This window comes from Opisthocomus hoazin, chromosome 1, assembly GCF_030867145.1.
Source record: "Opisthocomus hoazin isolate bOpiHoa1 chromosome 1, bOpiHoa1.hap1, whole genome shotgun sequence".
Lineage (NCBI taxonomy): Eukaryota > Metazoa > Chordata > Aves > Opisthocomiformes > Opisthocomidae > Opisthocomus > Opisthocomus hoazin.
Genome location: NC_134414.1, coordinates 14,850,628 through 14,863,099, shown reverse-complemented (window position 1 = coordinate 14,863,099; position 12,472 = coordinate 14,850,628). Strand labels below are relative to the sequence as shown.

General features: G+C 37.3%; 1 protein-coding gene across 5 annotated transcripts in view; it reads right to left on the bottom strand.

Moving 5' to 3' along the window:
* Positions 1 to 12,472, bottom strand: part of CEP295 (centrosomal protein 295) — a 45,575-nt gene that overhangs the window by 31,973 nt on the left and 1,130 nt on the right. For 4 of the 5 annotated variants that reach the window (XM_075417333.1, XM_075417340.1, XM_075417345.1 and 1 more), the window contains exons 2-8: positions 11,760 to 11,893; positions 10,405 to 10,605; positions 9,099 to 9,223; positions 8,134 to 8,227; positions 3,442 to 3,555; positions 1,870 to 2,010; positions 369 to 552 (exon numbers count right to left, since the gene is read on the bottom strand). In XM_075417333.1, the coding sequence (XP_075273448.1) occupies positions 369 to 552; positions 1,870 to 2,010; positions 3,442 to 3,555; positions 8,134 to 8,227; positions 9,099 to 9,223; positions 10,405 to 10,605; positions 11,760 to 11,867 (967 nt within the window). In that variant the 5' untranslated portion in view covers positions 11,868 to 11,893. Of the gene's footprint in view, positions 1 to 368; positions 553 to 1,869; positions 2,011 to 3,441; positions 3,556 to 8,133; positions 8,228 to 9,098; positions 9,224 to 10,404; positions 10,606 to 11,759; positions 11,894 to 12,472 lie in introns of those variants that run through there. The other variant, XM_075417357.1, reaches the window with a different exon arrangement.

The following is a 12,472-nucleotide window of genomic DNA, read 5'->3' as shown; positions in this document are numbered from 1 at the left end:
GGGGGATCCACAGCGTGACAGGTGGAGACCTGGGATGCAGGGGACAGCTACTGGGTAGACTTCAGTGTCTAATTGACAACTGCTGGAGGCATCCGTACCATACAGACAGACGTATAGCCCACTAACAGGCCTTCATCCTGATCAGCCACAGCAGTGACTAGGATGAGGTGACTCGTGTTTGTGTTTAACACTAGTGCTGTGCTTTCTGTGTGACCAGCTGTGTGCGTGGGCACCTAGAGCCTGCTCGTGTGTGTGCCTACTGCGAATACACACACAGCCTTGCTACCAGCTGGGCCTGGAACAGGCAGCTGCAGCAGCTTCTCTGCTACTGGGCTGCCAGATTCAGCAGCCTCCAACAAATCACTTACTCCTGTCTTCACTGTACATATCTTCAAATGCAAACTCCAGTTCTCTCTGCCATTCTTCTTTCATTTCCATGCGTTTGTATGCAGGCACAAGAATCTGAGGTGGCATCTGTGCTACAATCTGTTTCCTGCGCATCCGATCCATATTCTGCAATTGCTCGAGTTCTTTCAGAAGCCTTTCCCTATTCTTCAAGTACAAAAAAGGGATATCGTAAATATTTAGTGTTCACATTCAGACAGCTGTATGTCAGGACTGATAAAATACTTCTATTTGGTTACCATGAAGTTTGCTTAATCCTTAATGTTTAACGTTAACTTTATTTTAGGGAGAAGGTGATTCCTTGGGAGCAGGCTGTATCTGACCTTTGAACACAAGAGTCATCAATACTACCTAGAAGATCTAATGTTAAATAAAGGAACAGACTGTACACCTGTAAGCCAGCTTTCCTCAACAGAATTATATCTTCTGTTTTATAAGGTAAATGAGTACTTCCTTTGGCAAGTTACTTTTGTGACTATGTACTTCAGCAACTGCTAAAGATGTGAACTAAATTCTCTTAGCACACTACAATTATATATGAAAGCTATTTTAAAAAAGCTTTATTTGAAGTTTGGTTGGGCTTTTTTCCTGTTAACTTAAGGAGCAATATTTTTATATTATTTTATATAATATAAATACAATAATTTATCTAATTGTAATAGTAATATATTCAAGGCTGGGCTGGATGGGGTTTTGAGCCACCTGGTCTAGTGGAAGGTGTCCCTGCCCATGGCAGGGGGGCTGGAACTAGATGATCTATAAGGTCCCTTCCAACCCAAACCATTCTATGATTTCCACAGTTCCTTATTTTAGTTAGGTTACTCATTCATGGCCAATCATATCTCAAGTAAAAAAACAGGAAGCTTCTTCTGTTTCTAGCCTCCAAAAATACTTGTGAAGACAACAGATAATAAATTTCAGAGCATACCTCTAGGTAACAAAGACCTTTCTCAGTAGTTCAATTTTTGCTTCTTAAAGGAAACAATTTCAGTATTTCCAGAGTTATACACTAGCAGAACCTCAGTCTTTAAGTAAAATCTTTGAAGAGTTTTCCAAAAATAAAAAATAAACTGTTGCCTTCTTAATAATAAACTTTTTTCCCCTGAAGCACAGAATAATCAACCCCAACTAACAATGATGTGAAAAAGTAGAGCTCATCATCTGTTAAAAAAGTTCATCCTGACTTTACCAATTGCTTAATAGCTGGTCATACATTAAGATAACAAAAATTGAACAATATTCTTCTAAATTTTGGTCTTAATCTGTGTGCTTTCATTCTCCTTCCTTCCCAGATAGCCAAAATAAGCAAACAGAGTTTGACGGTTTTCAAACACATTCTGAAAAATCCATTTAGTCCATCAATTTTTCTCCTCTAACTATAATTCCTTTACTAATCAGCTACCTACAAACTTACTTAACACTGGTCATTTTGACATTAAAAATAGGCACAACTACTTTGCCTACCTGAGCCAACTGGACCTTCTTCAAGGCATGACTTCCTCTGAGATGTGCCTTTTCAAGTTGCTCTCTTCTCTCCCTCTCTGCTTCTCTGCGTAGCTCCTCCAAACGCTTCCCTTCTTCTTCAGCAGCTAACCGAGCATCTGGCTGGCAGTCAATCAGTAGTTTAGTCCATTAAGTTCTTTGTAGTAGTTTAAAGCATATGTAACAATAAATAAGTGAATAATTCTGTAGCAAAAGCACTTTTTTAGAAATGGCATATAATGCCACATAAACACCTTTGAAGGTTAATAATTCTTGGTTACAAGCAGGATCAAACTAGCTTTTTTACCTTTGGGGGAAAAAAAATATCTTTACATATTCCATAAGTGTAGGTGTCAAAGTGTTCTAGTTTCAAGCTGTACTAAGGACAATCATTTCTATGATTTATTTGTTATAGCAGAGGGTTATTTTTCCTAAAATACAAGGTAAAACTAAACAATGCAGACGATACTACAGATTGACTACTTCTATCCTCATAGTTTTGTTATGAACAATGGGGGGGGCAGGAAATACAGAAGTGTTTTCATTCTCATTTGGGAAATTAGAAACAATCTGCAATTTTTAAATTAAAAACCAAATCTTACCAACACATGAAAATTAAAAAATAATTACGTAAAATAAAAAGAAACCATTGCACATCAGCAAGGCTACAAAGATTAACATTTTGGATTTTTCCATTGCAAAGCTGAGCAAACTACAGCATCTCCTCTTATTGTTTAGGCTTAGTCCTTCAAATGTTAGGAACACCTAAAACTTTGAACGAAAACTTCATGAATGCACTGAAGAAAATATTCACAAAAACAAATTTACTAAGAGAGCCTTTCTAGTCTAAAAGAGGCTGATCCAGAACAGGAACTTAGATTGTGGCCTCACATCACTGATAAATCAAAGCATTGTCTGGTTCACTTTTCAACAGCATTACCTTAATTCAAAAATTGCCTCTGAAAGCTAAGCTCTTGCTCCATCTCTCACTTTTTCAGGCCCTCCCCTTCTTCTGATCTGACTTTGGCCTTTGTCTGAGTGTACTGTAAACTTGAGTAACCTGTCCCACCTGGCAAAAATCTATTCATCATTATTTTTTCCAAATTAGACTTCTGCCATTTTGGCAAGCTGAAACCACTGACTGCATGAACAGATGAACACAAATAGAAGGTAAAGACTGGGAGTACATAGCTAAAAGAGGCGAAGAGAAAGAAGAAAGAAGCAAGGCAACTGCAACTATTAATTTAGCATAAGCCACAAAGCCGAAGATTTGAATGTCCTAACATTATGCCAGTCTAGTGAACAGTCCTTACAGAGGGCTGTTCAGGTGTGAAAGACTGTCAGGCACCATCCTGCAAGTGACTGAACACAAAACAGGCCTTGCAAGTTTCCCCATCTATGATTCTGCTTAGTAAGTTCTGTAACTGCTGCTTTATACAAATTCACATTTTTAAGCAAGTCCTAAAAAACTGAACAGCTGATATCCAGACACTGTATGCAACATAAAGAAAGGTATATGGAAGCATGTATCACAAACACTTGGGAGTTAATCACCTGCTCTCCATCCACTTCTCGGTCCACGTAAGGTTCAGAAATATGATAACGTGTAACAGAAAAGTTGTCAGCACTATAGGGCTTCACTGCAGGAGTCCTTTTCACCTCAAAATGCTAGAAAGAAAAGTAAAAGTACAGCTGTAGCACAGAACAGCCTCTCTAGCAAAGCAACTACACAGAATGTAAGTGATCTGTACATTTCAATTAGTATTAAAAGAAAGCAACATCCCAAAAAATATTGTTATTAAAACTTTACATACATTTAATAATCAATAAATCGCATCTGCACAACGCAGATCTAAAGGGCTTAACAACCGAAAGCATCCAACAGCCTAAGGCAAACTCCTCCACACAAATTGGCATTCACCAGAGAGCTCTACCTCTATGTTTCAAAAGTATTACCTTAATTCAAAAGCACTTGGATTTAATCTACTAATACAAATCCCACTTACAACAGCTGTCAGCCTCGCCTCAAAGCAGGGCAATCACAGATCCACAATATAATTATACCTAGCAGCAAAATAACACTTCTTGAGTACAGATTATCTGTATGAAACTCAGAACCCATTATGCTTAATTTATTAGTCAACCAGAGAAAAGAGCATTTTCCATAACTTCACTGAAAAGTGTCTACTCATATAATACAAAGCTTTGGGGGTTTTGTTTGTTTGTTTTTAAAGATTTTGGATACACTGCCCCATTTCAACTCTTGTCCAAAAGAGTCTGAAAACTGAGCAACCAGACCCTCCCTCTTCTTTGGCTCAGCCCGATGCTCTCAGTAGTGAGGTATCCAGGTTAGGTAACTCAGTATTCTGCAGGACCTGCCTTTGTACTTCTAGTATCTCTCCCATTAATCTTCTCTCAGCTTCCTCTTCCCTAGACTTTCTCCTAAAAACTGATTCTTACCCACACTAACTAAACCAGCAAGTTTCATAGGCCAATAGCCCAAGTGGTTTAAAAATAACATGACCATAAGCAAATGCATGTACACAAACAGCAGTATTAAATCTCAGGAATATCGTAAACTTATGGCTATGTGAGATAAGGCATACATAATTTTAGTATTGATTATCTCTCGCTGTTTTATAAAGACTGTAGAAAGTGAAGTCTTTAAATTAAAATCCAATGATATGCAACTAGTTTTAGCCTTACCAACAGAACTTATTTCATGATTCTTAAGCAAATGCATGTTCTTCTAGTAGGAAGAAAAAAAAAGATACATACAAATAAAAGCACGCCATCAGGGATTTCACTTTTACTTGTACATAATGCTGTTTAAAAATTGCTAACTTTCTTAATCAATAAATCATAGTAATTGTAACAGCTCAACATTAACTAAAACTCTTGTAGAGACTGCTCTGAAAGCAGACAAGTCCCATGCCTAAACCTCATTAGTAAGAACACCAACTGTTTGACATAGAGTTTCTGAAAGTAATATGGTATACTTAAGCCTCGGTCTTCCAAATAATTTTTAAAAAATGTAATATTAAAAACCCAATAATTAATAATTACATTTAATCAATCAAATATCCAGAATTTTATTCAAAAGCTGTGCAGATGTGAGAATTACATTGGAGGCTTGATTTTCCAATCAATGTCCAAAGCAATTTAGGTCGGGGAAAAAAAAAAATTGTAACATTATTACACCTCATGGTGGAACCACTGCAGTTACGAATCCACCCATACTTCCATCAAGAAATTTTTAACTTTTCCCGACCTTTTTTTTCTCTCCCTAAAAAAGTAAGTAATTCTGTACTAAAATCTGGCAACACTGCAACATATCACAAAATTAAAAAAAAAAAAATCCAACTCTACAATTGTTATGAATACTCAAGAAGAGTATAGTAACATTTTAGGTCATATTTCCATTGCATAAAAACCTTATAGATCATATAAAAAAAATTTCACAAGAACTGTGACATTTGTCAATAAAATGGTGTTTACAGTTCAACTTCAATTAAGTAATTTCAGAGTTGGTCTAAATAAGGCCTCAATTCGTAAAAGCCATCCTTCTGAGAACTGAATATGGCTACGACAACACATCTAGAGCAAAAACACTTCTTTTGGAACTGGGTAAATTAGAAATAATCGGAGTATCTTCAGAAAATGTTTCTTATATTCTAAGTAATCCTGCAATAAACAACACTGCCCTAGCTCTGCTTTATGAAATTTTATTCAATTGTCATTGCAACAGAGCATCAGATTATGATTATAGTTATGTTTAATAAGCTCTTTATGTAAATTGATTCAAGAAAATAAGCATGCTTATGCAGATGACCTTGGAATTTGCTGTAAATCACAGGATTTGGAGTAAAGTTAAGCAATTCATATTCAGTGTCTTTTGAGTAATGCATTTGCCAGACAAAGCCCCAGATTCCCCCACCCCGAAATTGACAGTTAACATCTTTTGTTTTCTCCCTCTGTATAGAACTAGGAATAAGCCACAGCTCTAATCATCTTTGATCTTTCAATTACTGAGCATTTACCCCACGCGGTACACGGTATCCAGTTACTCTTCCAAGAAAATAACTTTATTCTTCACCCTGTGCCCTCCCAGCAACATAGGCATATGACAAAAGATCAAAATCCACAGATATGAAAACTAAGAAAAAAGCTCCAGGCCAACTAGTCTTTACATAGATCAAATTGACATGCTGTGCTACATCTAAACAATGCAATGCAATCTCCTCAGCAAAAATCCAACATGTCTGCAGAATTGTCAGAGCATGAACTTCTTAAAAGAAACAAAACCCACATATTGTAGAAAATCCAGACGTTTACAAACTCTGCTAAGACGAGCTAAAATAATGTTTGCTGAAAAGGTGAGTAAAGGATATTTTTCATGGGTGAAACTGCATTAGACTGTAGAATTTCAGGAAAGGAAGTTACGATTCTGCAATCCTTAAACAGGGTACTGACCCAGACCTGTCATCCAACGCAACCACAAATGCAGTCGTACCAGAACTTGGGGAAATCTGAACAAAGACTCCTTGTATTTCCTGGTGAAAAAAGACTAAAGAAGCAGCAAATTCTGCATTTGTAAAATGGAAAGAGAGATGCATTACTGAGGTTGTTAGATGAAAAGTATTATCTAGTACTGTGTCTTTTTAGCTACTCTATCATCTACAAATAAACATGTTAACCGTAGATGACTTTTGGTCACCAATTAGAAACTTGGGTTTTGGTTTTTCAGGGTTTTTTGGGGGGGTATGGGGTTTTTCGTTTGTTTGTTTATTAATAGAAGGCAACATAAACCACATCCTAAACTGCAAAAGCTACCTGAAAACAATGCTGCAGCATGTTATGCTTTTCCAACAATGCTAAACTGAGCAACACAATCATCGGAAAACCAGGAAACAAAGTGTCAAAGTTTTAACTGAGACAGCCTTCATCTGCTCTAGAGCAGATACACTGGGAATATGTCACATGGAACCACGTAGAGGAGAACGGCAGCAGGAAAGAGTGTTTGAATTTACCTGAATTGTACCACACAGGACCTTACTGCAACTGTTCTAAATTCCAATATTGCATATACTTCACCAGAAATAACCCTGAACTTTACCACTCCCTTACAACACATGCTTTAATCCTCACTCATATCCACCTTCCACAACAAGAAAACCCTTGGGCAGCCAACAAGGAGACCTACAGAGAAGCACGTGCTAAGGGATGTGCGCGAAAGTATACAGGCACTTCTAACCATTCTGAAAACTGTGAGGAGGGTCAAGCCTTACCCAGTTTTTCCAGGTACATCATTACCAAATCCCTGTCATCCAACACACTAACCTACACACAACATGCTGGCTGTAGCTGGGAAAAGCTTTGATAATTTCATCAACTCAGAGGAACTAATAAACCTTACTCCTTTCTTCTCTTGTCAGTGGTCTGAATATCCCTAAACTTGACAGTCTGAAATGGCACAACATCACATAAGGCAACTTAAACTCCATTAAGTTCCGCTAAATCAGATTTACTAAAAGTTAACTCCAAAGTAAAAATGCACATTGAGTTCTTCTTGCAGTTCAGATCTGCAATCCTACACTAATTTCTATGCCCCTGCAGAATCTCTCTGAAATCAAAGCAGCATGAAGGAGGTACAAAGTCACCCCCTAAAAAGGGTACAGCATAGAATTAAAAATATGGTTTTTATCTACTTTCCTCCTCAATAGACTTAGGTACCGGTTTCCTACCAAAATTAAACAGCTTACCCTACATTTAGTACTCCCTACAAGAGACAAAGAAATTTGAGAAACAGAAACAACAAAAAAGCCCACAGCTGGAATGGTAGAACTATCTTTATTACAGAACTAAACAAAGTGCTACTACTGCATCATTACGACAGAAGGTGGTGTGCACACGCTGAGAAAGATCATTGTAGAGTTTAATATCCCTGCAGCTATTAAATGAAAATGACATCACAGTAAAGTTCAAAAGACACATTAACCACAAAAATAAGATCTCAGATGACAAGAAATAAAATCCACACATAGCAAGAGATCAGAAATAAACAAATACCAAAGTTTAGCAGTAAGAAGTCTGCTAATACATAATTTGTTAATATTCTTGTTTTTTGCTGAATCACTCTCCTTAGCAATTTTGGATATCCTGTCATGAGGAGTCAGACCAATAAGTAAATCATTACCTTATACTGCACCCTGAAATTGTGATCACTATTGCATCATGGATACGCACCTCAAGAGGACGTGGTGGAGGAGGTGGCAGGCTTGCAACTATGGCTGCTCTTTGTCTTTCCACTTCCAGAGCATGTTTACGTGCATTTGTTCGTCTTGGGGGGGGGGGGAAACAAAAACAAACAACACCCACACACCCACAAACCAACACAAAAGAGAAGAAAGAAGTAAAATTATTCAAGCAACGACGACACTGTGCAAAATAAAAGGCAAACCTAAAAGTAAACAGATTCAGATGTACCTGCATTGAATGCTTGGGAGATAGGGATGGGCAAGCACAATGAAAACTCAACAGAACTTCAGCTGGAAGGCAGCACTCGAAAATTAATTTCTTGAAGTAATGCAAAAATGTTAATACATGCAAACTTCTAAAGAACAAAGAGGAATGCCTGCTTTTCACTTCAGTTTTCAGAAAGCACTGCATGACTTCAACATATTTTAATTGCTCAAGTGTGGACAAAACTAAGTGTTTAATGAAGAAGTCCCTGCTCTACTCAAGCACAACTATTCCCAAGAGCACACCAATCATTTCTCATGCCAGCTCGAGTTCAGTCCGATCTGCTTAAAAAAAACTGCTTACAAGAAAGACCATGACAAACGCAATAGGACCTTTTTTCAAGCGGGTAACTCTCCATCAGGAAGCGGCCTGAGAACATTTCATTTCATATGTCACTGAATAGCTGCCAGCCAACAACCTAGACTGAAAATAGGGATACAGACATGAAAGGCCTTCCACTCTTTGAGAGTCTATAAGGCCAGCTTGTATACTTGACATTTTTGTCTTGGTTTTAAAACTACAGTTCTTATCAAAATCCACAAGCTTTGTCCACGAGCATTAATTCTCTTACCCACAAAATTTCAAGATTAAAAAAGCTTCAAGCAAGAAGTGCCAAGGTTTTTGCCTTTCTCCTTGTGACACTGTAAAATGCATTCTATGCTTAATAAAACTAGATAACTATCACATACCGGGCTTGCTCACGAAGTAATTTTTCTTTTTGGTACTTCTGCTCTTTCAGGGCTTTCCTATGTCTTTTCTCTGCTATTTGTTTCCTTTCCTCTGCTTGCTTTGCCAGAGCTTCTAAGTCAGGTTCCTTAACAATAAAATATTGGAAGCATTTAATACGGATTTTTACTCGCTTCTCATACTGTCAGTGTAGTATTTCAAATTAAGTACCGCTGGTAAGAATCACAAGCTCAAAATTATTTTCTACTGTATTAAAATACTCCAAATAACAACTTTTCCTTCTTTGCCATCTTTATTCTCTTCTCTACCATCAACAGCAGCAAGTCTACCACATTCTTCAGCCAATGTAATGAGATATTAATGTGGAAACCTTAGCTTCTCTCTGCATCTCTCTGATAAGAAGAGTAAAATAAATATACCTTCACATTTTTGCAAATGCTGACTATACTGTACAGAGAACACATGCTACTACCTTTCGTGTATCAACAGCAACATTTCTTTCTGATTAGTTCTCTGTTCTTACAGCATTGGTACCACAGTTTTCCACAAACTCATCCATCCTAGCATCAGAAAGGACTTTACAAACGACACTGAGGTATGGAAAAGTATGCTATTTCACTCGGGTTAAAAAGCCCGACTAATTCAGCAAGTAAGCTAGTCTGCAAAAGTCATGCAAGAAATCTGTGGCACTGTTGATTTCTATAAACCTGGTTCAGAGTCAAATCTATGGAAAATTTCCACCCAACAACCTCAATGATCTCTCAGAGAGAGCCTATACAAGCTATATGAAGTCAGAGAAAGTGAAAAGCAAGTTTACAGGTGCAGAATTAAGAAATTACACCAGTCTGCAGTCTAGTCAAAGGCCTCTGAAGCCCTTACCAAGACTTTCCACGTCACTTGAGCACCGGAGAAAAAGTACAGTGTATTTTCTTAACCATAGAAAAGATACTGTTACAAGGCAGAGGAAAAAAGTTACTATATTACTGGCATACTTGAAACAATGATTCACCACATGCAATTTAGTCCAGTACAAATATACACTATCATATACGTGCACCATCTAACACAAACAATGTAACTCAGACTGCACAGCAAAACCTTAGCAGATGGGCCATTTAATCCTGGTCTTGTGGAAAGACATCTGCAAAAAAGTACATCAACATTTCTAAGAAGTTTCCATTCTCAAAAAACTGTCGTTTTAGGTATTAGGACTGCAAGACCAAGAATATAAAAAAACCAAACAGCAATCTTGGTATTTCTGGAACATCAAGAATTTCTTCAACAACAACATTAAACTGTTTTACTTACGTGTTCCTTGGCTTGTCGGTGACCCTCACCAATTGCTCTTAAGCTCGATAAATACAGTTTTTCTAAGGCTTTCATCTTTTCATCCTGTGCTTTCTGCCATTCAGCTCTCAGCGCCTCTTCTAACTGATGTAGTCGTTCTTCTCTCCTCTGCTTTACTTTCTGTCTTATCTGCAAGGCAATATACTTCTGTTGCTCTCTAACCTGTAAAAACAGCATTTAGTTTTGTTAGCGACTTAAAAAAGCACAATATTTTTTGCAACAAGTCTTTCCACAACATCCTCTACCCTCCTTCCAGCTTGCCATCTCATCTATTATTCCATTAACATCTGTCCGGAAAATACTTTAAAGTTGCTATTGCCTTTTCCCAAAATTCGTATTTAAATAATAAATTTCATCTTAGTTAAATGTTTTGCTTAAAGTCCAAAGAGCAACACGCAACTAATACATGAAATGCAAAAATTGCTTGGAATATCCTTCCCTCCAAAAATACAACACAATACTTTAATAAAGACTCCTGTCACTATGAAACATGGTTTAAAGATCAGCAACTATAGTGATAAATTAAATTCTGTTTACTAATTTTTTGATTTCCACTTTGTCAGCAAAACTGGCTTCGCTAAAGAGAAAAAGATATCAAGAAAAAAGCCCAAGAGAGGTGAAAGATTAGTATGTAGTAAACCTTTGAAGATGTATATTTGTCTAAGATGTGAAAGACCTGAACAGCTTGTGTAGGGCACAGCAGAGGAAGGCTAAGAAAAGAGTAAGAAGAGGAGAGATAGCCCCGTGTCCTGACAGCAGAACAGAAATGGAAGATGAGATGATCAACAGACATGTTCTGACGAGCATAAAGATACTTTGCTCAGACATTCCAAAAGGAGCAGTGCTTCAGGCATCTAGAGCTATGACATGTTATAGCAATTCGGTTCATCTAGTGGAAAGCTGTGAAGTTCTGTGATAGCAGGAGTTGCCTTATCTCTTCTGCATGATCACTGTGAACACACCTGGAACACTGTAAGAGGTTTGAATCTTTACACAAGTAAAACATCAGCAGAAGAGAGACCAGTGACAAATAAAAACAGTAGATATTGTGAAGCTGGCAGAAAAGAAGAGATTCTGGAACACAGGCCAAAGTGAATCTAGCAAACAGAGAAGGCATCACAAGCAAAATATGCACTTAGTAGTAAATAAACATGAGAAAGGAAAAGGAAAATAATTCACAAACTAAATACAAACCTAATAGACAATATTATGACCCCGCAATTTAGTTTACATGAAATAACTTTTTCAGTTCATTTTCCTAAATTATTTGTTACATCATTAAATGAAATACACAACGTGCAAAAATATAGGCATACTTGCTGTAGCCTCAGTTTTCTTCTTCTCTCATATTCTTCTTTCAGAAGCATAGTTTCTTCATTAGGACTAAGCCTCAATTTCCCAACTTTTGCAAATTTCCTCTTCATCTTTGGAAATGCTGAATAATTGACTTCTATGAGAACAGCACAAAAAACAGAGATTGCGCGTAAATGATACAGGTAAACCTGCTATAAAAATGAGATATTGCCACAATGTTACAAATCCATCATGGTATCTAGGAGTGTGAGCTACATTTGTTTAAGTCTGTTCCAACTGTACTCAACGTTGGGACTGTCTTTGTCACAGTGGCAAAATGCACTGCTTTTGAACTATTACATAATGTAGTAAACTCTGCAACAGTATCACACTCACATTCCACACTGTGGACCAGACAGGCACACCTGCAAAGTGGACAGCAAACACAATTCCAGTCCTCGGAAGACAAAAAACAAAAAAACCTACTGAAAACCATACCACACAGTACAGCAGGCTGGTCATTTAGGTGATTTGTACTGAACTATTGTCATAACAACTCTCAGATACAAGATACTGAGTTTGTTAACATTTTTGACTACAGTCCAAGGTTTTCTGTCTTCAGGACTGTGAAACTGCGGCAACTGTCTGCATGCCAAGCATTTCACTAGAACACTAAAATTGCTCACTGATAATTTTTTTCAGTTTTTTTAAGCAGCCATTTCAAATGATGTTTCCC